This window comes from Humulus lupulus, chromosome 4 (genome assembly GCF_963169125.1).
Source record: "Humulus lupulus chromosome 4, drHumLupu1.1, whole genome shotgun sequence".
Taxonomy (NCBI): Eukaryota; Viridiplantae; Streptophyta; class Magnoliopsida; order Rosales; family Cannabaceae; genus Humulus; species Humulus lupulus.
Window position 1 is genome coordinate 248062336 of NC_084796.1, and position 26612 is coordinate 248088947.

At 34.8% G+C, this 26612-nt stretch overlaps 2 protein-coding genes across 2 annotated transcripts; one reads left to right on the forward strand and one right to left on the reverse strand.

Annotated features, from left to right (window-relative positions):
- Nucleotides 1-1800: 1800 nt before the first annotated feature.
- On the reverse strand, nucleotides 1801-4607 carry LOC133831608 (loganic acid O-methyltransferase-like). Its single transcript, XM_062261976.1, has 3 exons — nucleotides 4406-4607; nucleotides 3656-4306; nucleotides 1801-2807 (listed from the first exon to the last, which is right to left on the reverse strand). The coding sequence occupies exons 1-3, from the start codon at nucleotides 4472-4474 to the stop codon at nucleotides 2472-2474; spliced, it is 1056 nt and encodes a 351-aa protein (XP_062117960.1). The 5' UTR covers nucleotides 4475-4607; the 3' UTR covers nucleotides 1801-2471.
- Nucleotides 4608-14379: 9772 nt separating this feature from the next.
- On the forward strand, nucleotides 14380-17195 carry LOC133829523 (loganic acid O-methyltransferase-like). Its single transcript, XM_062259231.1, has 3 exons — nucleotides 14380-14546; nucleotides 15471-16112; nucleotides 16747-17195. The coding sequence occupies exons 1-3, from the start codon at nucleotides 14454-14456 to the stop codon at nucleotides 17089-17091; spliced, it is 1080 nt and encodes a 359-aa protein (XP_062115215.1). The 5' UTR covers nucleotides 14380-14453; the 3' UTR covers nucleotides 17092-17195.
- The last annotated feature ends 9417 nt before the right edge of the window (nucleotides 17196-26612 follow it).

Consider the following 26612-nt stretch of genomic DNA (forward strand, 5'->3'; position numbering starts at 1 on the left):
TTAAAGATTTCCATCCTGTAATAGCAGCTTTAGAAGAAATATGGGAAGAAATGAATGATGAGAATGAACTACCATTAGCGATGAGATACTATTTCCTCTTAGTTAGGTTTACCGCAAAATTTGAGTTTCAGTTCACCAATGAGCAAAAGAATAGGATTCTCACAAACCTTCCTAGAGGGCATTTTGATGCTCATGACAATGATGATTATGAACAAATAGATGATGATATGTTAGATGACGGATCGGATGTAGAAGATCCCGATTTTTAGATTAGTAGTTTTTATTTGTTTTATTTGCTTTTGATTGTAATAAGTGAAATTTTTTTCCAAATGAATAACATGCAATTTGAATATCATGTGTGAGTTTGATTCTATTTTCGCAATCATAATAAATACTAAATAAAATGAATAATGACTAAGTTCGGTGAGGGTGGATACAAATCAATGAACCAAGTTTCCTTATTGAGAGTTAGGGGGCCATAGTAGTGGGAACGATTTTACTGATCCCAGCCCTCTCTCAATATGGTTAACTTTGGAACAAAGATAAGTTTTGAGCCTGAGAATTAAGTCATATAGGATGATTAGAAACACACTTAGAAAATAAAGATGACTTGTTTTTCTAAGTATAGAAACCCACTCTAACAATAAATAAAGACCTATATAATTTTCATAAGAAGTCATAATAAATAGGTCCGAGATATGTTTGTTGGGGCTGATGGAAGAGGGTGACGATGAAGGTGATATGCCAAAACATGAGGAACTCGCAAATGCAGAGGATGAATTGCTAGTTGAGCTTTGTGAAGATGAAAATGTGTCTCCGATTACTGACAGAAATGATAGTGATTACTCTTTTTAGTTTTTCTATTTATAACAGAACTATATATTGAAATGTAATAAAGTTTTTTTGTAATTATTATTAATACGAATTGAATGTGATATTAACTAGTATACCTCCAATTTAATTTGATGTTAATTACTAACTAATAAATTTTAAACTGAAGTATAATGCCAGCTGATATAGCAACCTATCACGGCGGAGATGGTGGTGGTCGAGACCCGCCAAATCCTTCTAGGGTACCGTCATCTTGCGAGTCAGATTAAATATTTCATATCAAAATTATTTTTGGAAATTATATTGTTAGAGAAATATAACAACAATACTAATACTGGTTGTTGTTAATAAATTTTAAAGCCCCGCAGATGAGAAAAAAAGGTCGTGGCCTTGCTAGTAATAATGTTCTTGAAGAACAAAGGAAAAAAGTCGGTAAACCATTGGATCTAGAGCTTGATCCTGTGACAAACAAAGTGGTTGGGCAGTAGGACGAAGCTTTTATTCGCATGTTGGGCACTCAAGTTACAATTTTGTGTCCGAGACATTACTTGGATTTTGCTGATTTACCTCAACAGTTTAAGGATCAATTGCTTGATCATATGACGATAAAAAATTACAAATCTTATGTTTTACATTATTTATTTTCATTATTTACAAAGTCATCTAAATTTTTTTCTTAATGCAGTATTACTATAATAAAGACGTTTATCCACAACGTGAGTTAGTTCTGGCAACTGTTTATAAGGAGATGGGCGAAAGATATCGCGAGAGAAAGAACATCAGACATAAACTCTTCAAAAATCATTATGTTGGACCTAAAGATTGGGAGAATGTCCTCTCTAAGCCACCTGACCACACTAAAAATACATGGAAGAATATTTGTGAGTTATTTTTTGGCAAAAGATTTTTGGCTCGCTCTGCTAAAAACCAAACAAACAGAAAACAAATGAAGTATGTAACAACACAAGGCACAAAATCGTTAGCAGCTAAGCGTCACGAATATATAATTAAAGATGTTAATTTAATTTTATAAAATAACACATTCTAAAACATTTGTTTACATTTGTATAGGAGAACCCAAATGCGCATGTTGTTGATACTTGGAGGGATGTTCATATGAAAAAATCGACAAAACTTTTGTCAACGAGGAAGCTCAACAAGATTATGTAAGTGAATATTATTGTTTTTTTGTTTCTAATGTTTCTAATGTTTTTAATTTTTGTTTATAATGTTTTCTTTATACAGGAAAAAATGGCGGCGGAGCTTCAGAGATCACAGCTTGATAGGCAATCTCAACAGCAGAGTGAGGGGTCTGGTAATGTATCTGGCGTCGATTCGTCCCTGGTCAATCAATACAAGATACTAGGTAATGTACTCGGGGAGAGATCTGACTACCAAAGAGGAGTGGGTTATAGGGTGAAAGGGAAAGCGAGAAAGACAACCTCCAGCTCTACAGATCAAATTCAGTCACAAGCACATACTGCTCCTACGCCTAATGAAGATATGACTACTATAGCTCTGATGATGAAGGCAATGTGTGAGATGATTCAAATTGTGGTACCTCCGCAACTCAGTAATTTGTATGACCCACGGTTTGACAGTTTTCTGCGGAGGTACATTAAATTATTGCCACCTTTTAGTTAACATTTGCGCTTGAGCAACAAGAATAGTCCAGCCGCAGTAGATTTATCGTCCGCAGATATTGGGGAACACCCTTCAATTTTCTTGGAGTAACGATTAAATAGCTCTTCTATTATATTTTGATTATTATTATCATTAAAATGTTTGCTGATCATGCTCTCAAACCCAGCTCTGCATTGTTCTGGAGTGATCATAGGACGAAAGGTACGAGGTTGCAGTTCCAATCTTGATATTTCAAAACATCCATTTTTTTGTATTATCTTCTTGATCTCCTCGGGGCATGGGCTGAAAATGGGCAAGTTGAACGAGTCAAGCTTTTCATGGCTTATTATTCCCTGCAAAACCGATCATATAGATACATACTAATTAATGATGATGATGATGACTAGGTCATGTGATATGTTTTCTCATTATTCAAACTAGGGCCTTATCATTCAATGAATAATCTAGAAAGTACATTAATTGTTGATAGAGATAATAAAAGAAAAGGCATAATTTGATAGTTTCCTTTCGTTTTCCTAGTGTCGATATTTGACAATTAATGCACCCATCATCTAGATTAATACAATATAATATCCTACCTTGCATTAGTCACTTTATAAAATTCTCCATTTTTAATAGAGAATTTTTTAACCGTTATTAGTGTGCTCCAATATCAGGTCTCACATATTTGAATTTAATAGGTATTATTGAGTATTGTTAATCAACTATAGGGTGTCTCATGTGATGTTGGGCACCTTAAAATGTCAAATAGCAACACTCTTTTTAATATGAGAAATGTTAGGAGGCACCACGGGTGTCAACACCACAAGGAGGTGGTATACCGTTATTGGTGCAATCCAATATCAAATCTCATATATTTGAAATTATTAAATATTATAAGATATCGCTAACTAATAATAAAATGTCACATCTACATGAGGTGGCACTTTAAAATTTAAAATGTCAAATAGTAACATTCTTTTAATATTCATATACTACTAAGCACTATATGGTGTCAAATGCATAACAATATATTCTTCATTTTTAAGGTACCTCGTTAGCCATATCTACAAGATAAATTCTAACTCACATTAAAGTTAATTCATTAGTCACTTTATAAGAAAAGCGACCAATCTGTCTCTGGAAAATTAGAAAAAAAAAATGAACACTAAGCAAAAAAACAGAGAATTTAAGGCCATACCTCATTAGTCATATCTACAATGACAGATTCCAACGGTGCAAAAACAGGGCCGAGGGAGGATTGGGCAGGCGAACTCCCATCTTCCCTACCCGACATCAGAATCGCAAGTAGCCCGCCAGGAACGAGCTCTTCCGATCGAGCATTAAAAAAACTCGCCATGTCCTCTTCATGCTGACGCCTATAGGCCTCACCAACTTGCTCGGCAGCCTTAGCATAGAAAATCTTGCCCTTGTTAAACGCCGGCGAGCTAGAGTCTTCGACCTCCGCTGGAGTCTTCGACAACCACTGCAACGCATGGGACGAGTAGGCGAAGTTCAACGAAGCCCTGGGAAACAGTCTCCGGTGGAAGGAGCCAGGCACACCGGCCGAGAAGTAAGTCCGGTCCTTGGGAAGGTTGGTGAATAGAATGTTGAAGTCGTTGGAGACGTGGTCACTGAAGAAGACATGGAATTCGGGGACATGGTCCTGGAAGGTTTTGGATACTGCTTCGATGATGGTGTCGACGGCGATGAAGGTGTTTGGGCCGGTGGAGCAGCCGAAGTCGCCGATCCGGAATGAGTTCGAGATGGGGCAGATCTTCTGTTTGTTGATCTCAAGGTTTTCGGTTATGGCGGCCACCAACCATGCCTTGGCGTTTTCAGCTGCTTCTTTCTGTAGATTAATCATATATTCATAACATAAAAACCATGTACTCTAATGATCTTGTTATGTAATAATATTTGATGATGATATATATATATATATACATACCTGTCGATTTGAGTTCTTGGAATAGCTGTATGGGCCATCTCCACCAGTCATAGGAAACGATTCTTCCATCTTCTGATATTGGAAAATGCTTCTGTGGTTTACTTTTTTTCGAAGAACAAGAAGCAATGAAGAAAATTAAGCTTTGTTGTTATAAAATTTTGAAACCTCTTCTTCTCAATATATGGAATGGAATAGGAGTGGGGAAAACAACGGGCAAACTAAGAATGACTTTTCCAGACCATACAATAAATGCAGGGAAAAAAATCTACTGTCTAATCTGTTTTGAATAGTAAAATATATATGGACAACCCTTGTTCTTTCTTACTTTTGTTATTTTAACGGAATAATATACATGTAATGACTTGTCTTTTTTGGAAATATATATAATGATAAATAAAAGGAATAAAAAAAACTACCGAAAAAATATATATTATAAATATTTTTATTTTGATGTCGGTAGTTTTTTTATATCTTATTTTATTCACCATCATATAAATATATAAAGGACAATTCGCTTCACTTTCGGTCTTATCAGTGGGGCTCTTTAGTGTTCTTGACTCGTAACAGTTTTTGGCACGATTTTTTTATGACCGTGTATATTATAGTTGTTTAGAACATCCTTCAAATTTTCAGAAAATTCTGAATAGTTTACAGTACCAAAAACTAGGTTCAAACATGTTGTTTTCCACACCCATAAAAAAAAATTAGTCACGCGTGCAACAACATGTTTGAATTTAGTTTTCGTTACTGTACTATTCGGAATTTTCTGAAAATTTGCAAGATACTCTAAATAGTTATAATATACACAGTCATAAAAAAAATTGCGCCAAAAACTATTAACGGGTCAAGAACACTGAGAGCCCTATCAGTAAGGCTTAAAGTGAAACCTTATTGAAAAATTGTCAAATATATACACATATATTTATATAAATGTTTGATAAATGTCAAAAAGTAGTCATTATAGGTATTCTCAATTAAGGCAAAATGGCCGGTCATTAGAGCATGAAAGAAAAAGAAACTAAATAAAATAATATATAATTAATATAAAAAGAGAAATAAAATAAATTGTATCACTACATAATGAGGAATAATAAGGTAAAAAAAAATTATATAAAATAACTTAAATTTAACTCACCTATTAGAAACTCATTTTTATCAATTTTCTTTATATTTTCAAAAATTAGTTAGTTTACCAAATTAATTGTGAGTGCTCTTATATATCATCTTCTTTCAGAATTATAATAAAATTATCTTTGATAAAAATAAATAAATAAATAAATCCAAGCTAGGTTATCATTGGAGATAGGAAAAAATTGGACAATCCAAGCTAGGTTATGTAAAGGATTGTGTTGATATCAGATTAGAGCACTGTGAGTGCTGAATACGCCTTGAGAATTAGTTAATGCTAAGTGTTTGTGAATCAGATGAATAGTGCATTCAAAGGTTTATTTGGATGGGATTTGTGATCGTCCTGGACGATGATATAGTGGTATTTTCTCTACGGAGATTTGCCAAGGTTGAAGAGTGCCTTGGGGACAGGAGTGTCCATGGATGGTAAAGATATTTCAGGTGCCTTGGGAAAGTGTGCTGGGTCTTTTATGGACCAGGATCAGTTAATGGATTGTTATGACATCCCAGTAATAGAGAAAAGTGATTGCCTATGCAATGTGTTGATTAAAGAATCTGGCCAGGACTGAAATAGAGTTTCTGGTGGGCCAGGTGGCCAGTTTATTATTTGAGATTATTATCTCAAGAAAGATAAAAAGGAAAGGTGGTTAAGTGAGCCACAAATAGGAAAGATTGTATGGAAAGCTTTAGCTGGATTAGCTAAGATTTGTATAGCGTTCGATATGAATTTATTGTGATATAGAGGTCGGATTTGGAATCCGATGGACATCGAGATTAACTGAGAGATTCTGGATGAATCTCATGCTATTATTTTGTTCTTTTCATTCAGGCATCATGGGAATGTAACAGGTTATGGAAGCTTTATAGTGATGGCCTGAGATGAAGAGGAAAGTCATGAGATGTGTGTAAATTCTTAACCTGTTAACAGGTCAAGACAGAGTATTAGGAATTAGTGAGGCCATTACAGCCTTTGGGTATTTCATAGTGGAAATAAGAGAGCATCGCGATGAGTTTCGCGGTGGGATTCCTAGGTTGATGGGTCAGTATGAATTGGCATTAAGTTATTGTGGATCAGCAGTCCACATAAGTTTATTATATCAGCAAGGATAAGCAAATAATACGGCTGATCAGTATTCGAGTTTCTTTGTGAGAAGGATAGAGTGCCTTCGTGAACTCAAGGTCTATCTTATTAGATGAAGACTTTATTGTGACTTCCAAGTTTTGGAAGGGTTGGAAGGCCATGAGAACAGAGATAACACTTAGTACAGTTTATTACTCTCAGACTGATGGCAAATCAGAGAGAGAGGGTTATCCAGTTATTATTGGAGGAACATCTTAAAAGATGAATGCGTTAATGTATATCTGGATCTTGAGGTGGTTCAGGGGAATAATGAGATTGCTGGAGATTGAAGCTTGGTCGCTTATCTCCCAGAATAAATGGAAAAGTTTTACAGAATTGAGAAGTGGGAATGTGGAATTCCAGGTGGAAGGATATATCTTCTTTAAAGTATCACCATGGAAAGGGGTGAGGAATTAAGGCAAGTTAAATCCTAGTTTATTTTAGCAGTTGGGTCCTGATTAGGTATGAATAGGGTGACTCTGAATCAGCTTTACTTTTGGCACTGGCAGTTGTATACAGTGAGTTATGTACTTCCATGCAGTGAACATGGGTTACAAGAACTTATGAGTTGAGTTATGAGAATCTGAAGGTTAGGTTAAGTATTCCGGTAAGGAATTGCCAGTTCAGATTGTGACATAAGTGGTGAGGTTCTATTGAACAGAATGTACCTTGGGTTAAGGTAAGGCTATAGAGATGGTGAGATTGAGGGAGCGACCCAGAGAATTTAAAATTTATGTCAAGTGAGTGGAATTCTGGTTCCGAGCTGTTGAGTAAATTTCGAGGACGAAATTTCTGTAAGGAGGGGATAGTTGTAATACCCCGAATTTCCTAATAAGGTTTAGGACCTTGATTAGGAGGCCGGGAGGGCCATAATTGATTTATTATGTTATTTAATGATCATATGCATGTTCATGTGAATTATATTATTATATGATGGTAAATGCATGCATATGGGAGTATTTATTATTATAAGGGTATTTTGGTAATTTGGTCGTTGTGGGCGTAATTGTGTATTTTGGGTGCATGGTTGTGATTAATTAATAAGGTCACCTTATAAGGTGGATTGGTTCGAGCTATTCGGCATGAGACAATCATGAAATGTAAATGTTCGGTCTAGTCATAACGGGTTTAAGTTCGGGGCTCGGGGTGAGTCTTGGGGTCATGTTGATGACTAGAACATTACCGAGAATTAAAAGGTAATGGGATATGATTTATTGGTATTTGATAATTTTGAGAATAGCGGGAATTGGAGAGCGTTAATTATAATTAACGAGATAGGCGGGAAAGGACGGTTTTGCCCTTGGGGTGGCTTTAGGAACTTTAAGTGACCTAGGGGTATTTAGGTCATTTGGATTGGATTTATATGACTTTAAGGCTGTGGAAAACATAACCAAAACAGAGTCTCATCCTCATCCCCTCTTCTTCTTCTCCCGTACATGTTTTCCCCTTCACTTTTCTTTGAATTTTGAGAGCCCAAATTGAGGAGTTAAGCTAGGAGATCAAATGTGGGAGCTTAGGAACTTGATTCAGCCATTAAAGGGGATTCGAAATCAATTTTGAGGTAAGTTCCAGCCATTAGTTTCATGGTATACTCTGTTTTGGGTTTAAACTTTCAACTTGTGATTTCATGGTAAATAGTTGGAATTAATGGAAGTTTAGTTGATGTTTAACTTGGGTTTTGATGTGGGTGATTTTTTGATAATGTTTAGTGGTTAAATTGGGTGTTAGGTTGAGGTTTGGAACTGGTTTGAAGGGTTGGTTCCGAGGGAAAACGCAGGGGAAAACAAGCTGGTGCTTGTTAGTTTTGGTAATGGGCCGCGGCACGGCTATGGTGAGCCATGGCTATGTGCGTTTTTGTGAGGGGTTTGGCTCTGTCAGGAGGGTGAGCCGCGACCCATAGAGGCATATTTGGCCAGAATAGGGTTTTTGACTTAGGGATGCTTGCCATAGGCCTCGGGGTTGATCCTACTACTTGGTTAAGTGTGGATTGATGTCCCGAAGGCTAGATATTGGTTTGGGAACCTATGTTGGTCATTTTTATTAATGGTATCCTATATGTTTGGTTATGACTAGGTGACCGCTAAAGGACTAAAAGTTGATCGTTCTCAAGGGCCGTTCTCTTATTCATTCTAGCTCGACTCTAAGAAAACTGCACCCTGTATGTGACATGCATGGCTATTCTTGATGCATGTTGGTTGGTTATTAAACATGACATGCATGGCTATGATTGGTGCATGTTGGATTGTTAAGTATAATGCATGTGATGCATGAGAAACATGTGATTAGGATATGCTTTGAGTACTGAGTATGACATTGTTCAGAGCCTGTGCCTCTGGGTTTGTGCATGGTCCTAATTGTATTAATACTTGTTGAGTAAGCATGCTGAATACCTCGTTTATGGATATTGGACATGTGGCATATGTTTGGTGGCATGACTTACTTGTGTATGGCACTGACTTATTAGTCAGAATCGGCAATGGTGTTGGACTCATCTGTGAAGCTGTGATTTATTAGTCAAGTTCACAATGAGCTGAACATTAGTCGTGTTTCACTGACCTGAGGGTCAGAAACAGCATAACCGTCGAGGACGCAGGGCAGAGTGAATATTAGATCTAATCGATATCAACGTTGAATGGCTCCATGGCATTAATGCTGGACCGACCCTAAAGTCGATGAACTTATAAGCGCTTGTCTGGTCTAAGACCAGATGTTCATAGCCAGGGCATATGGCCCCAGTGACTGTTAGTCACATGGCTAGGGGACGTTGTCCATAGTTACGACTCTAGAGTCGGGAGGAAGGCTATGTTGGTGACCAATCACCATGCACCTATCCTACCAAAGCTAGTAAGATGCTCACTTATTTATCTAGCCTGGTGATCCTATCGTCACATGGCCAAAGGGTGCTGTCCCCACATTTGTGACTTTTGTGACTATCACCTACTTGCATTGGGACTGAGAGTCCTGGATGATTATTATGATCATTGTTGATATTACATCATGTTATATTGTGTTTTCCTGCTGGGCTTCGGCTCACTGGTGCTTTGTGGTGCAGGTAAAGGCAAAAGAAAGCTAGGCCATCCTTGAGTTGGAGAGCTTAGGTGATGATGTGTACATATGCAGCTGCTCGTCCGCCACAGCCGAGGTTTAAAGAGGAACTAGGGTTGAACCCTGTTTCGCCGCGTAGAACGGCCTATTGTAAATATTTTTCTGTAATAGACTCTGAAATCATATTTTTGGGATCCCAATGTATATATTAAATGTTTTAGTGAAACGTTACATCTTATCCAAAGTTTTTAATCCCTAAACCGCTAATCATACTTAGTTACACGTTTTTTGCCAAATGACTCGATTAGCGAGTTTAGCACTGTTTACAAGGTACACCGTAATGGTCCCTGGAGTTGGGGCGTTACAGATAGGATTTCTATAAAGTGATACACTTGGGTTTTGGGGATAAAAGCTTTATAAACACTTGGGTAGTGATATAAAGTGTGTTTTCGATATTGAAGTGTAGATCGGTTCTAGTTCATCCAAGGTAATATTATTCATAAGTTCTATTCTTTATGATTCCTTAGTTTTCCTTAAGTTTCTTTCAAATCCTAACTTCTGTTTGTGGTTTTGTGGTTAGGTGTTTAAGTTCTTTAATCTAAGGTTCTTCTCAGTAAGTTTCCTCTTTGATGGTTTAGTTTCCTTTTCATCTCTTTTCTTTAGAAACTCACCATTCTTACTTTTGGTTTTAGGAGTGTTATAATCCCGCTCTTGTTCTCAAATATCCAGGTTTTGGTAAGGAAAATAGGATAGATTTTATATGTTCATATGATATGTTATGCTTATGTTATCTTATCTTATCTTATGTTATGTTACGTTTACATTATGTATAGTATGTTTATAGTCCTTGGGCACATGACTTGTCTAGCTAACAAGCCCCAATAATTTATGGGCATATGACTTGCTTGGCTAGCAAGCCCACAAATCTATGGGCATGTGACTTGCTTAGTTAACAAGCTTCAAGAAGTATGATGGTCATTGTAGTCTTATATGATATATGTTTTATAATATAGTCTTATGTATATGATTTATGTTATATATGTTGTAAGTATATGTTGTTAGTAGATTTTTCTTGTTGGGCATTAGGCTCACTCCTTTTTCTTTTAGTGTAATGCAGGAAACTAGATACAGAGGCAGAAGGATTCTTGGTGGCTTGACTTATGTATTGAGGATGAATGGAATGAATGGGCTGCGAGTCGATCGAGGATGACGTTTATTTTAGTTTTTGAATTATGTTTTCCTTTGTAATTCCGCATTTAGTTTTGAACAAATGATTTAAAGTTATGTTTTATGTTTTATTGAACAATGGGTATACCACATTTTATATTTTATTCTGTAATTTGCACAACATTTCTTTTGGAGTATTAATAAAAGTTATGATTATTTCGTATATATGTTTTTGTTAATATTAATTTTTAGTTCTTGATTTTTGTTGTCAAAATTATGCATCATGTCTTGTCTAGGTTACGATCTGTCTTATCTCAATATTATGAAGGGTGAACATTGTTCTGACAGGTTAGTTGTTAGTTAAAATAACAATGATCTTTTCCAGCTGGCAGTCCACACGTGACAGGCTGTTGTCACTTGGTTCTGTCCTTTCTATATATATATATATATCATTATGCTAAACAGAATGAACTAACTCTTGGAGAAAAACCCTAGATCTTGTTTCTTGGACTTATCTTTGTGATGCAGAGACTAGCGAGAGGTTGAAGAAGAAGCTGGTGATCTATTTGGGGTTTTTGAAGAGGAGAAGCAAAAGCTTGGTACAGACATCAACTGAAGGGATTTCAGTCAAATCTTTGAAGGGAGTTCAAAGAAAGTACTCTGTCAAATTTTTGCTCTAGATCTTGATTGATTACTGATTGTTGTATGTAGATTGATTGGATTGTGCATTCAATCTATATTCTATATTTTTATTTGTAAGAAGATTTTGTAAACTTTGTTTGAATAATTTCAGATCTATAATAAATCTTCTTGAAGGATTATCATTGATTCAAGTTCGTTTAATGCTTGTGTTCATTGTGTATAAGGTTCTTTGATTTCAATAAGAAATTTGTAATAGTCATTAGAGTAGCAAACCCACTTTCAAATTGGTATCAAAGCCAGGTTACTAAAGATCGATTTCTATCTGTTTGATATTTTGTTTGGGTTTATTTGCTTTAGTGATTTTTCTTTGTGGATCTGTTTTTCTAGTAAATTCTTGTTCTGTCTGTTCTTTTTTGTGTTGTATCTGTTTTTCTTGTGTGCAGGTTAAAATGGATATGTTTAGAGAAGGGGGATCTACTTCTAGACCTCCTATGTTAGAAGGGTCAAATTATCCCTACTGGAAAACCAAGATGAGGGCTTTTCTAAGAGCTGTGGACGAAAGAGTTTGGATGGTTGTGGTGGATGGATGGAAAGCCCCAAGTATTACTGAAAATCGTGTTGAAATTGTTAAACCAATGAGTGAATGGTCTGAAACTGAGCTTTAGAAGGAAAATTTCAACTCCAAAGCTCTTCATGTTATTTTCAATGCAGTCTCTACAAATCAGATGAAAGTCATAGCCAACTGTGAAATTGCTAAGCAGGCTTGGTAAAAATTGAAGACAAAGAATGAAGGGACTCAAGCTGTCAAGAAAGCAAGATTAAGGGCTCTAGCTACTCAGTTTGAGAACTTGAATATGGAGGATGGAGAGACTGTTGCATATTTTCATGCCAAATTATGTGACATCTCAAATGAGTCCTATGCTCTTGGAAAGACTTACTCAAACACGAAACTGGTCTGGAAGGTTCTAGTTGTCTTGCCAAGAGCTTTTAAAGCAAAAGTTACCTCTATTAAAGAGGTACATGATGTAGAGGAACTGGATCTTGATGAGCTGATAGGTTCTTTCCAAAACTATGAGATGACCTTAAAAAGATGGGCAAAGAGGAAAATGAAAAAGAAAAGGATACGGGAAGCAGCAGCCTTGCATTCGTACATAAAGAGGAGGTAGAGAAGGGTGATATGTTAGAATGCTTGACAGAAGATAAAGTGGCCTTTCTTACGAAAAACTATGCCAAGTTCCTGAAAAGGAATATGAGGAGAGGTAATCTTGGTGGGAAAGAAAATGGTCCCAAAAAGATTGTGCCCTTTAATCAAAGATCTGTGATTTCACAGGAGAGGAAAAATAGAGGAATTCAGTGTTGTGAATGTGATGGTTTTGGTCACATTCAAGCTTAATGTGCCAATACTCTAAAGAAGATGAGGAAATGGTCGTAATTAATCAAGGAAAAAAATCAATAATAAAAAATACCTAGGGTATTAACTTCATCAACTTTTCATTCTATTAATTTTATTAATCAGTTCTAAATTTCTTTCTTCCTATTCTAATAGCAGGTTAACATAAATCGATTCCTATTCTTTCTCAAGATATAAGATCTCATCCTATATGCAGGTTTTCTACATCTATGTGATAAACTTAAGCATATAGCATGCATTAAGTATAGAAACCTAATTAATACACAAGCCATACAGGTACTTTTGTCCAATATGTTACCTATGTCTATATAACGATAGCATATTCAATTCTCAACTTTCGAATTTTAAATCAAAATCATAAATCAAGCAAATATTGATCAGGTATTTACTAGCATTAAGCAAACATTATATAGATTTGAATAGAAAAGAAAAATCAATAGAACATCATAATTAAATTAAATAGAAATCTAAGTGACTACATTAAACCCTAGATAAAAATATTTAGTTTATATCAGACATGACTAAATCAACAAAATAATAATTCAGAAACATAAGAATCAAAGACTTGAAGAAGAAAGAAAAAAATATAAAAAATGCAGAACAACTAGTGTGAGAATCAAAATTAGTCTCTAAAAATGTAATTAAAATCTGACCTAATTTCTAATTAAACCCTAAGTCAGAATTTATAGTAAAAAAATTCACAAATACGTTGTTTTTCAATGGTGGGTCGCGACTTGGCCTTTCCTAGGTCGCGGCCCGTGTCAATTTTAAAGCCCATCCGAGTGTGTATAGGTCTTTAGGCACCGCGACTCAGGCATTATCAAGTCGCGGCATGTGTCTTTGATGTCCCCTTGATTTAGCCTCTGACTTCCCCTAGCGCCACGACTTATAAGGGCAAGTCGCGGCCCTAATTCCATTATTTCTCAATTTAAGCCATTCAAACTTGTTTCTTCATCAAAAACTGATTTGTACTCGTCTAGTTGATTTGTAGTTACTTTTTCAATATTGTATAATTATGGTGTTAATGTTTATTTGATATTCAGTTGCTTTTTTGTGACCTAATTTATGTAATTATGAAATTTTAAAATCGTATTTTTTAAAATTTGAGTTAGTAAAATTGAAAAAAAATTTAGGGATTGTAAAAATGTAAAAAAAAAAAAAAAAACATAAAAAGTTCTTATTTATGAAGAAAAAAAATCCCCAATTTTATATATTTCTGTCTTTTTGTTAATTTTTAATATTATATTTTGAATTTTTTAATGAGGAAAAACCTAATTATTAACACCCTATTTAAATATATTATAGTTCTAACTACTGACATCATTGCATGCGTAGCTATAGCCTTTTAATATATAAATATATTAAGAATGTGACACGTACGGTATGCCATTTTTATATTAGATGTTACAAGTTGCTTTTGTTTATGCTTAATTGTTTTCCAAGCATATGTCATTCTTTATTATTGATTAGTGTCCAAATTCTTGACTTGTATTCTTTGGTTGAGTATCAACATACTGAGTTTGAAACAGAAGGAGATGGAGGGAGAGGGAACCAGAAAATTGCATGAAAAATATCCGATGAACGGTGGTGATGGATCCTACAGTTATGCCAAGAACTCTACATACCAGGTATTTCTCTTCTACCTAAAATATTATTCTTTAACAATGCTTTGGATGGGTGGAAGAGCCATGGGACTAAACAACAGCTTTTGGGCGTGTTTCGCCCTTGTCTAGTCTTATGTTTGGTCTTTGGAGAACTGAACAATTTTGTCCGGTTCTCCAAAGTAGTTTTCGTATAGTTTTTTAGTTTAATAATAGAGAAATTTAATATTTTATTATCATTTAGTATTATCTACATTAAACATATATAGTATAATTTTCTAACATAGTTTAATCCAATCCAATTAAATCTAGTCAAATTATACCCAATAATTTTGTCTAATCTAAAGTCCTGTGTAAGGATGTAAATGTGACGGGACGGGATCGGGGATGGCTTTCTCATCCATGTCCCGTCTTGGGGTCAAAGCCCCATCAAGTACTCATTTAATAAACATGTTTAATTTTTTTCTAAAATTGGTCAAATAAATTTAAATAATTAATATGTTTTAATATAAAATAATTAAAAAACAATAAATTATATAATTAAAAAGAAAGGTTTAATTTGTTAGAAGTATAAAATAATATTGATAGTTGACATACTCTTAAATTCACACCATTAGAAAAATAAAATAGTTTCCAATCTTTTGATTGTCACACATACACCAACTAGTTGCAATATATAAAAATGTAGCCCTTTTGTCTACATCTGTCCAATTAATGAAATCAAGCACTTGGATATGAAATATATTATTCCTAAAAAGAGCCACCTGCTGCGACTTAGTCCATATCTCATTTACAATCACAGTATTAATGAATTATATAGGTAACTAAATAGAATAGAAAGGGCTTCCCCTAGACAATATCAATCATTATATAACATATAATTTCTTTGAACAAAATTTCAAAGCTATAGAGAAGATCTTTAACTTGAATATTTACTTTACTTCTTTGTAGAAAGGAGTAACTGATGCTGCAAAAGAAGTTGTAACTAAGGCAATTGTGGATAAGCTTGACATGGAAATACTACTTTCACCAAAGACTTTTTCTATTGCAGATTTGGGTTGTTCTGTAGGGCCAAATACTTTGTTCTCAGTTCAAAATATTCTGGAAGCAGTGGAATCCAAGTGTCAGACTCAAATCCCAGAATTTCAAGTTTTCTTTAATGATCATATCTCAAATGACTTTAACCTTCTCTTCAATTCCCTCCCTTTGGACAGAAAATATTATGCTGTGGGAGCACCAGGTTCTTTCTATGGTCGCATATTTCCTAACAATTCAATTCACTTTTTTCACTCTTCTTATTCTATGCAATGGCTTTCGAGAGTACCAAAGGAATTAGTGAACAAGAGCTCTCTAGCTTGGAACAAAGGGAGAATCCATTACTCAACTTCTGCAGATGAAGTTGTTTGGGCTTATCAAAATCAATTTGCCAAAGATGTTGATTGGTTTCTGAATTGCAGAGCACAAGAGACTGTGTGTGGAGGGCTCATGGTGCTTATTATTCCCGGCCGCCCTAATGAAACGCCTCACTCTCAGACTTTACAGTCCATGATTTTTGAACTTCTAGGATCTTGCCTCATGGACATGGCAAAAAAGGTAAGCCTTATGGTAGTATAATTCTTATAAAACTAAAAAACAAATATATGATTTAGAACAATTTTTATTTGATGTTTCATTGTGTTAATTTCGTGTTGTTTTGTTTTATTCACATTATATGTTGGGAGTGTTTCGCAAAATATAATTTTTTTGTAAAATTTTTTATAATATGTCTAGAAGGTCATTATGCAAATAAATTATCTAAAAAGCCTTTCATTTTTTACAATTACCATGCATTTAACAATTCTTTTGACTTTTGGCGGCACGTTTTATGAAAAGCGCCGACTTTTCATAACGCTTTTCTAAAGCACTGGCAAAAGTCTAATTTCTTGTAATATTCTTAACACGCAGTCTAGAAGGTCATTATGCAAACAAATTATAAAAAATAAAAATAAAAACCTCTTTTTTCACAATAGTATTGTTTAACAATTTTTTTTTGCAAAATAAAATTCCAAATACCCACAACAATCCTTGACACTTTCTTGATAATCCTATGCACACTATCAAAAATTCTTGATACTCTCTATTATGAAAAGAATATCACTTTGTAAAATAAAATTATAAAACGTCTATTTATTATTCATCACAAATTACTTCTAATGTTTCTATCTTTATTTACTTTCTTGCACTGCAGGGAAAGACAAGTGAGGAGAAAGTAGACTCCTTTAACATACCAATTTATTATACATCCCCCCAAGAACTTGAAATTGTTGTGGAACAAAACAGATGTTTTAGCATAGAGAGACTTGAGATCATACCTCAAGTATACTCACAAGCAACTCTTTCGGAGAAAGCTCAAGAACTTTCATCTCACATGAGAGCTGCCACTGAAGGACTATTCAAGGAGCAATTTGGAGAAGAGATCTTAGATGACCTTTTCGAATCCTACAGGAATAAAGTTCAAGAGAACTTTTCTACCTTCCAATTAGGCGTAGGGATTAATTTTTTTGTGCTTCTTCAGCGTAAATCAACAAACTAAAACACATGTTTTGTTTATTTATGAATCATGAAGTGTACAAGCCTAGATTGATTTTATCCCACATTCCTTTTGCCCAGATTTATTTTATCAAAAGGTTGCTATTTATAACCCTAGATTCATTTTTTTATTTATCTTATTTTTGTTTTGTGAATAAAACCACTAATTAGAAAACAATAAACTATTGGTAAATACAAAATAGTTATATATTTTATTTCCATCTAGAAAGGTTATATATTTGAGAAAATTACACACTTCACCGTAAATTGGATAAAAATACGAAGGGGAAGTAGAAATATTTTACGTCTCATTTTTCCCCAATTGAAATGTCTAACTCTCTCTCCATCTTTATTTTGCTAAGAAAAAAAATTGGTTGATGTTTATTATAATGACTGATTAAGTGCAGAACTATTGATATAGTTTTTCAGTTACCACCTATACAACTTTTCACCGCAAGAAAAAATATTATGGATAACTCTGAAAAAGTGCACAATTTTTTTTTTGTGTTACAAAATACAATAGTCAAATATTATGCTTATTTCATGTCATTATTTAAGTGTTATAAAAAAAATTATTATAGATTCTTTTATAATATTTTGTGCTAGTTATTATTATATTAATGATAATTTTTTGTTAAATTTTTTATTTTTTTATTTGTATTATATTTTAATAAAAAATTTTGTACCTTGATAACAATATAATGATAAAAAAAAAAGCATTAGAACGTAAAAAAATGCCAATATCATCATATTATGTAACTCAGTCCAAATACATGTTTCACTTAAGTGAACCATCTTTCAAAAAGTAAAGTTTAGAAAATCAAAGTCATCATAATAAACTTCTAGCTAAAAGGTTTAGCTAAAATTTGATAAAAACTTATATGTTTCACTTTAAAAATGAACAACGAAATCTAACGATATTTTGATGCTTTGTTATTTCCACTAGATTTGAAAGCCTATTGCCGAGCCCAAAAAGTGTACCATGACCTTCCATTTTATTCCATCTATCTGTGTCTTGGTCAAAAATGAAACAACAACAACAATATTAAAGCACTATTAATGTTAAAAGACATAAATATTATATTCATGCATGGTTTATACTACTAAAGCAAGCCAACAAGATTTTTTCCATTATAAAGAGTACAAGGAAAAGAAAACACACCTCAAGAGCCTAACTATTTGAAGATGTATGACATCACAACCAACTGCATTAGAACCCAAAAAAATAATTAAATTACTTGACATATATATAAAAATAAAAGTAGAGTAGTAATGTAGAGTTTGCAAAATAGACTTACTTGGTCAGTTCATTCTCACTTTTTCAGTTGGTCATGCAATTATACTACCAATAGCATCTTCCATATGACAAATGTTAGATGTAGGCCTCCAAAGATAGCTTTAGTTATCTACTATAGGTCATAGTCACTTTATTAGTTTCTATAAATATTTGTTACAACTTTTGAATTTTATTATTAGTATGTTTACTAAAAATGTTGGTTACAATTTTTACAATTTGTTAAATTTTGGCTATGTAACTATCTATTACAATTCTTGAATTTGTAGTTAGAGTACATTGAATTTTCACAAAAAAAAAATTTCTAATGATTATTGTGTTTCTATTATTTTGTTCACGTAAAGGTTGCAATAACAAAGCTATAGTTGGTTTTTAAAAAATAGACTAAAAGTTTTGAAATTTAATTTCTGGGATAGTTTTGTAAAAATTTGCTACAAATTCAAGAAGTTAGTTGCAACTTAATTAAACTTAATATCAAACTAATATTGGTTTAATATTAAGTTTAATTCTACATTGATCTATTTTATATTAAGAATATATTTATGTAAGAGATTTTTGTAAATATTTTTTTAGAAATATATGAAAAATTATTTTTATATGTAACAATAATTTAGAGTCTATAAACGATGGTTACAATATTGTTAAATTGTTTACATCATAAAATTAGTAATAGTTTGTTTCAAGAAAATATTTAAGTTTTTTTTTGTTTTACTTTTCTAACAATAAATTCTGTAATAATTTAACTAGATTGTATATAAAGTTTTGATGCAAACTTAACCATATATAAGAATGAATATAACATAAACGTATTACCTGATTACCAAAAAAACAGTATATGACTACGTGTTGGGGTTTGAGTTTGGGTGGGCCCCTATGTATAATGGGCTCTTCATTAGAGGTGTCGTAAATTTGTAATTACATTTAGATGTCGTATATTTCGAATTTTTGTTATAATTTATCGTATATGTGTTAATTTCCCTATATATTTTAGTATTGTTTTCACTAGGGTGAACATATGTCAGGCCCATTATGAAGAGGTTTGTTGAGGAAGTTAAAGATGGTGAAGCATTAGTGGTAGAATTATTATTTGTAATTTCTATATTTAAATAAAAAATATATTAAATTTACATTCTAGGGTTTAAATTTTTTTGGACCTTGTGTTTTGTTTTAAATTATGTTTTGTAAAATGGTTCCTCCTAAATCAAATTTTAGTCAAAGTTTTTTTTAACTAAAATCAGAAATAATTCATCAAACTAATCAATAAGAACAAAATGATCACAACATGCTTTTCTACCTAACAATTATATTGTTGTTACACCCAAATTTCATGAATAAAATAAATAGCCTCAAAATGTAGGCTCGAAATAGTTAAGCACCTGTATACGGATACTGGCAAAACACTTGTACGAATTATCAAATGGTTCCAGATCTACTATCAACACTCTAGTCTACTTATGAATCTATTACTAGCACTCGAGCATGAGTCGCATCGTTCGAGTCTGAGTTGCAAACTCGAAGGCACCGACCTTCTCCAAGGAACGTACTCGACAAAATTACTAGATGAGGAGGAGGTTATAACTAGAACGGTGAGCTTGAAGCCTGAATCGGTCTCGAAAGCACGTCAGTACTACAATCGAGCTCAATGACGTGTTTTGCATGTGGGAATGTCATTAAGAAATCCCAATTATATAGGGATTTGTTATTATCTGATATTAAATACCTATTATCATTGGAATATGTATTCAATGCATTTATTGTATTTTGATAACTCTATATTTTAGAGTTATTAATTGAGCTTTTAAACTTAAAGATTTAGTGAAATAGAGTGATTGTGTTGTTATTGTGTGGTTTTAGTCATTTTGTCTTTTAATTTTGTTTGTGCATTTTGTTTTAATTAATGATAACTCTTGTGAAAAATAATGGAATTATGTTCTAAAAATATAGTATCTATTTTGAAGGTAAAAAGAAAGGGTGCTTGGAAAGCTTAGTGAAAAATGTGCAAGGAAATCATCTTGGAGCTGAAATTCTGGCACTTTGTTGTAGCATCAGTCAACTTTGCTGCAACAAGTATGTGCAACCAGCAACATAAAGTTTGCACACCTGGCAAGTAATTAAATGAGGTGGAGTGACTTAAATAGTGGGAGGATGAAGTGGAAATGAACTGAATTTTTTGGAGAAAACAGTGATCCCCACTTGGAGAGAGAGAAAGCGAGGGTTTATGCCCCTTTTTGAGCCTAAAAAATAGATCATCTTCTCCAACAACAAAAACCCCAGTCACCTATCACCATTTGGGGATAATTTTCTGCACCTTTTGAGCTGAAACATCAAGAAAAGAAGAGGAAAAACCTAGGAGAGGGAAGCTAGAAGAAGAAGAAGAAGAATAAGAGTTAGAGGACAAAGAATAGAAGATTTCTATCATTTTGGCTTGTCTTTCTAAACTCTCTTTTCCTATAATTGTATTTTTCTCATCTTGAACTCTTGAGATAATTTTGAATATATATTGTGGTGATTTGTGTATTTTGATTATGAGCTAATTTCTTTTGTATTAAAGATATTGATGAACCCTAATTAGTAATCAACCCCAAAGTGTTGAATGTTTTATGCAATTTTTCTCCTGTTCATTTGAGCTATATATATTGTGTAAACTCTTGCTTGAGAATGATTAAATCAGGTGAGAAACAAGCTAGTTTTAATTCCGAAGGGTTAGAATTAGTGGAAATGCTTGATTGATGCATGCTGATAATTTTGTTATTGATTAGTGGATAACTTAGGGATATTTTATTAACCTTGCAAACGTGAAGGATTGATGCTTGAAATTATGTTCTTGAAATTAAATTTAGCATAGGAGTGTGTGAATTTAATTGATGGAACTTTAACATGAACATTTTGGGAAAATGGAATATGCATTAAATTGGAAATCCTAGTTACAAGAGAACTTTGCTATGAACTTTGTTGCAATATTAGGGGCAAGGGATTTGATATGCCTAACTTTTATCATAATATTAATCACAAATTGTCATTTCCTAGCTTTAGTGTTAAAGGCTTATTTTAATTCTCTTATTTAGTCTTTTAAGTTCAATTAATTAAATCATCAAAAATTATTTGTACCCCAAATTGTTTGGTGTTGATTTTTACAATATTTGTTTGAAAATTCTTAAGGAGACGATAAAAATTACTTTCATTATATTACTTGTGTTGATGACTGTGTACACTTGCACACACTTAGAAAAATTTGCAACAAGTTTTTAGCGTCGTTGTCGGGGATTGCTTAAAGTCAATTCTTGTAAAGTTAATTATCTTGCAATTTGGTTTAAATTTCTTTTGTTCTAACTTTGGTGATTCTCATGAAAAATTCAGGTTTACATAATGTATGAACGAGAATCAAGACCCTGAACTACTTCTCATTTCTCCATAAATCGAGCATAAATTTATAAGAAGGCGAAAGATACAAAAATAAAAAAGGGAAGTAGAAGTGATCGACACTAAGCAAGGGGCTCGATAGAGAACCGCTCAAAGGGCGGCAAATCTAGCAAGAGTAGCTGAAAGGGAAAAGAATCTAGTAGGAGCTGCTCAAGAAGAAGTAGCTCAAGGGGGAGAAGCTGCCAATAATGGGCAAACTGTAGTTATTGTGGCTGATGACAGAGATCATGATATTAGGAAATATGCTCTCCCCCTCTTCAATGAGCTCAACCTGGGCATCGTTAGATCATAAATTTAAGTGGCACAGTTTGAGTTGAAGCCAGTTATGTTCCAGATGCTTCAAACTATGGGCTAGTTCAGTGGGATGCCAACAGAGGATCCTCACCTTCATCTTCGCTTGTTCATTGAAGTGAATGTATCTTTCAAGCTGCCCAAAGTTATAGAGGATGCCCTAAGACTAAATTTGTTCCCATACTCCTTGAGAGATAGAGCTAGAGCTTGGTTGAACTCTTTGCCATCTGATTCTGTGACTACTTGGCAAGAGTTGGTTGGGCGGTTTTTGAGGAAGTATTTTCCTCCCACTAAAAAAGCCAAGCACCGCAACAAGATTACTTCATTTCAGCAACTTGATGAAGAATCTTTATATAACGTTCTCAACACTCATACTAGAATGGTGGTTGATGCCCTCAGCGAACAAGGTTCTTCTTTCTAAGTCCTATAATGAGACATATGAAATCCTTGAGAGAATATCCAACAACAACTATTAGTGGCCCACTTCTAGATCGCCTGTAGATAGAAAGGTGGCTGGTATTCTTGATGTAGATGCCATCACTTCTTTGGCAACCAAAGTTTCCTCTATTTCCAACATGCTCAAGACAATGAATATGGGGATGAATCAATCAATGGGGCAGTCTATGGGGACACAAATGGGGGCAAATGGAGAGCATTTCTTGTGTGTATTGGGGTGAGGATCATACTTTTGACAACTATCCTTCCAATCCAGTAGATGTGTGTTACATGGGGAATCAAAATAGGAATGGTGCTTATTCTAATTCCTACAACCCATCATGGAGGCAACATCCCAATTTTTCATGGAGTAATCAAGGAGTTGGCCCTAGCAATTCTTTTATGCCTCCAAGACCAAATTTTCCACCAGGTAACCCCCCACAAGTACCACAACAAAGGCCACAACAACAAGCAATGCAATCTAGCTCCCTTGAGAAAATGTTGAAGGAATATATAGTGAAGAATGAAGCCATGTGTAATGCCCCAATACCCCAGGGACCATTACAGTGTGCCTTGTAAACAGTGCTAAACTCGCAAATCGAGTCATTTGGCTAAAATCGTGTAACTAAGTATGATTAGCGGTTTAGGGATTAAAAATTTTGGTTAAGATATAACGTTTCATTAGAACGTTTACTGTATACATTGGGATCCCAAAAATATAATTTAGAAATCTATTACAAGAAAATATTTACAACTAGCCGATCTAAGGGGCAAAACAGGGTGTAACCCTAGTTCCTCTTTCAACTCTCGGTCGTGGCGGTCGAGCAGCCGCATATGTACACATCATCACCTAAGCTCTCCAACTCAAGGATGGTTCAGCTTTCTTTTACCTTTACCTGCACCACATAGCACCCGTGAGCCGAAGCCCAGCAAGAAAAACTCAATATGCTCATGAACAGTAATAACATGTCATATAATGACATCAAATCATAAGGCACACACCTAGCAAATATACCCCTATCCAAACAGGCAATTGAGTTCACGAAATGTTAAGTAGAACACATCAACCAATGATCATAATAATTATCCAGGACTTTTAGCCCCAAATAGAAGAGTGACAGTTGCAATAGTCTCTATGGTGGGTTCCGTTCCCAATAGCCATGTGACGATAGGGTCACTGGGACTTTATAGATAAGTGATCATTTCACTAGCTTAAACAGGATAGGTGCATGATGACTAGTCACCAACATAACCTATCTCATAACCATAGAGTCATAACCATGGGATTTCGCTCCCTAGCCATGTGACAAGCTATCACCTAGGTCTTTGACCCTAGCTCTAAGTAACTAGCATGGACTAGTCAAGCGCTCATAAGTTTCATCGACCTTAGGGTCGGTCCAGCATTAATGCTTTAGAGTCATTCAATACTGATATCGATTAGATCTAATCTTTTATCGGCCTTGCGTTCAGGACGCTTATGTCGTTTCTGACTCACAGATTAGTAATATGCGGCCAGTGCCGTCCCTAACTATTCAGTTCCATACACAAGTAAGAAATGCTACCAAACATATATCATATGTCAAATATCCGAATATAGGGCATTCAACATGCTTACTTAATAATTGATAGCATAATTAGGATCATGCATAAACACAGAGGCTCAAGCTCTGAACAATCTCATATTCAATATTCAAGGCATGTCCTAATCACATGTTTCTTGTGCATCACATGCATCACATTTAAACATCCAACATGCATCAAGAATAACCATGCATGTCACATATACACAGGGTGTAGTTTTCTTACCTTTGGTCCAAGCACAGGTTACCAATAAATAAGCCACAAGCACGATCCTGATTCCAAGCCTCTAATGTTAGCCTAGTCACAACCACAAATGGTGATCCAATGATTTCATGTTCTAAAACCAATCCCGGAACCAAGACCTAGCCTATGAGACATCAATCCTTACTAATCCGAATAGTAGGAACAATCCTGAGGCCTAAAACCATGTTCCTGGGGTCAAAACACACAAACGACCTCAAAACTGGTCAAGAGTCGCGACCCTAGCACCTTGTGTCGCGGCCCCCAGCCACAACAGAAGCAAGGGTCGCAACTCCCCATACACAGGGTCGCGGCGCCCTGCAAGGCCAAAGTATTCCCACCTGCTTCTTCGAGCTAGGGTCGCGGCCCAACTTCGGGCCAACCATTTTTCTCCATTTTCAACCTTTTAAAACCTCCCAAGAACATGCCTAAACAATTCCAAATCCAAAAATAAAACTTCCCAATGGTCCAAAACCACCAAAACCCGAGGCTCAAACGAACCAAAAACTCAACGATTCACAAAATCCAATTCGAAGCTTAGAAACTCTAAAAACTCAAAACTTAGATTACCTTCAATTGGGTTGTTTCCAACTAAATCCTCTAGATAATAAGCTTCTAATCTTCCCTAGGATCATTATGCATCGATCCTCTCTTGAATCCAAGTCCTAGAACTCAAGTTACCTTCGAAAATGTGATCGGGAGACGAAAATGGAACTTCGAGGGAGAGAAAACGTACAGAACGTTCTTTTTATTTTCTTAAAAGGTTACTTCAAGCTTAAGTAGCTTCAACCAAATCTTAACGCTCGAGGTCCTGAAAACACTCTCTGGGGAAAAATAGTCAAAACCTCCAGAATTTCCCACTGATCTTACTAACTCCCAATTTATCACCAAATATTAATTCTCATTACCCAATAACCCGGTAATGCTCTAAATACCCCTCGACTCACTCCCAGTCAAGAATAAATCCCGTTGTGACTTTCCCACAAGCTTACTTCCTAGGATCGTCTCGTGCTAGGTAACCCTGGCAGAACCAAATAATAAAGCACCACACACATATCACATATATGCCAAATATGCCTGAAATGGCCAAAATATGAAAATCACCCAATTAATCATAAATTGGTTCACATGCATATTTAATACACCTAACACATGCATATTATTATTTAATAACACAATAAATCAAGTATGGCCCTCCTGGCCTCCTAATCAAGGTCCTAAACCTTATTAGGAAATTTGGAGCATTACATTATGATCCAAAGCCAAGCGACATCATTGAGGAACTTAGAAAACCAAGTTGGGCAACTAACTAATGAGCTTAGAAATAGACCCGATGGTACACTACCAAGTGATATCGAGAATCCAAGAAATGTGGGAAAGGAACATTGTAAATCCGTCACTTTGAGGAGTGGGAAAAAGTTGGAGAAGGACAAGACAAACTCTGGGCATGAGGGTGAGCCCTCTTCAATCCAAATAAATGAGAAAATCCAAAAAGATATTGAACTTCCTAGTGCACAAAATATGCCTCTGCCCAAAATGTTGCAAGGATGTCGCAGCATTGTCACCCAGAAAGTTTATTTTCAAAGTAGCCACCTCCATTTCCTCAATATTTTCAGAAGAAAAAGCTGGATTCTCAATTTAAGAAGTTCCTAGACATATTGAAGCAGTGGCATATCAACATACCACTTGTGGAGGCACTTGAGTAAATGCCTAATTATGTGAAGTTCATGAAAGATGCTCTTACAAGGAAGAGAAGGTTGGGTGAGTTTAAAACTGTGGCTCTAACTAAGGAGTGTAGTGCCTTTTTGCAAAACAAGTTGCCTACAAAGTTGAAGGATCCTGGGAGTTTCACTATTCCATGTACCATTGGAAACATTGATTGTGGGATGGCTGTATGTGATTTAGGTGCAAGCTTAAATTTGATGCCAATGTCTGTTTTCAAATAATTAGGGATTGGAGAAATCAAGCCTTCTACAGTTACTCTTGAACTTTCAGATTGATCTCTTGCTCATCCATATGGGAAGATTGAAGATGCGTTGGTGAGGGTAGACAAATTTATATTCCCTACAGATTTTATTATGCTAGATTATGAGGCAGATAAAGAGGTATCTATTATCTTAGGGAGGCCATTTCTTGCAACAGGAAGAACTTTGATAGATGTGCAAAAAGGTGAGCTTACTATGAGGGTCAAAGATGAAAAGGTGACTTTTAATGTCCTTAAAGCTATAAAGTTTCCTGATGAGGTTGAGGAGTGCTCTGTTGTT

Coding starts and splice junctions, on each gene's coding strand:
- LOC133831608 (XM_062261976.1), bottom strand. CDS start 4,474: ATGGAAGAATCGTTTCCTATGACTGGTGGAGATGGCCCATACAGCTAT. Junction 4,307..4,405: donor CCAAGAACTCAAATCGACAG/GTATGTATATAT, acceptor ATTAATCTACAG/AAAGAAGCAGCTGAAAACGC. Junction 2,808..3,655: donor TTGTAGATATGACTAATGAG/GTATGGCCTTAA, acceptor TCGGTTTTGCAG/GGAATAATAAGCCATGAAAA.
- LOC133829523 (XM_062259231.1), top strand. CDS start 14,454: ATGGAGGGAGAGGGAACCAGAAAATTGCATGAAAAATATCCGATGAAC. Junction 14,547..15,470: donor CCAAGAACTCTACATACCAG/GTATTTCTCTTC, acceptor ACTTCTTTGTAG/AAAGGAGTAACTGATGCTGC. Junction 16,113..16,746: donor TCATGGACATGGCAAAAAAG/GTAAGCCTTATG, acceptor CTTGCACTGCAG/GGAAAGACAAGTGAGGAGAA.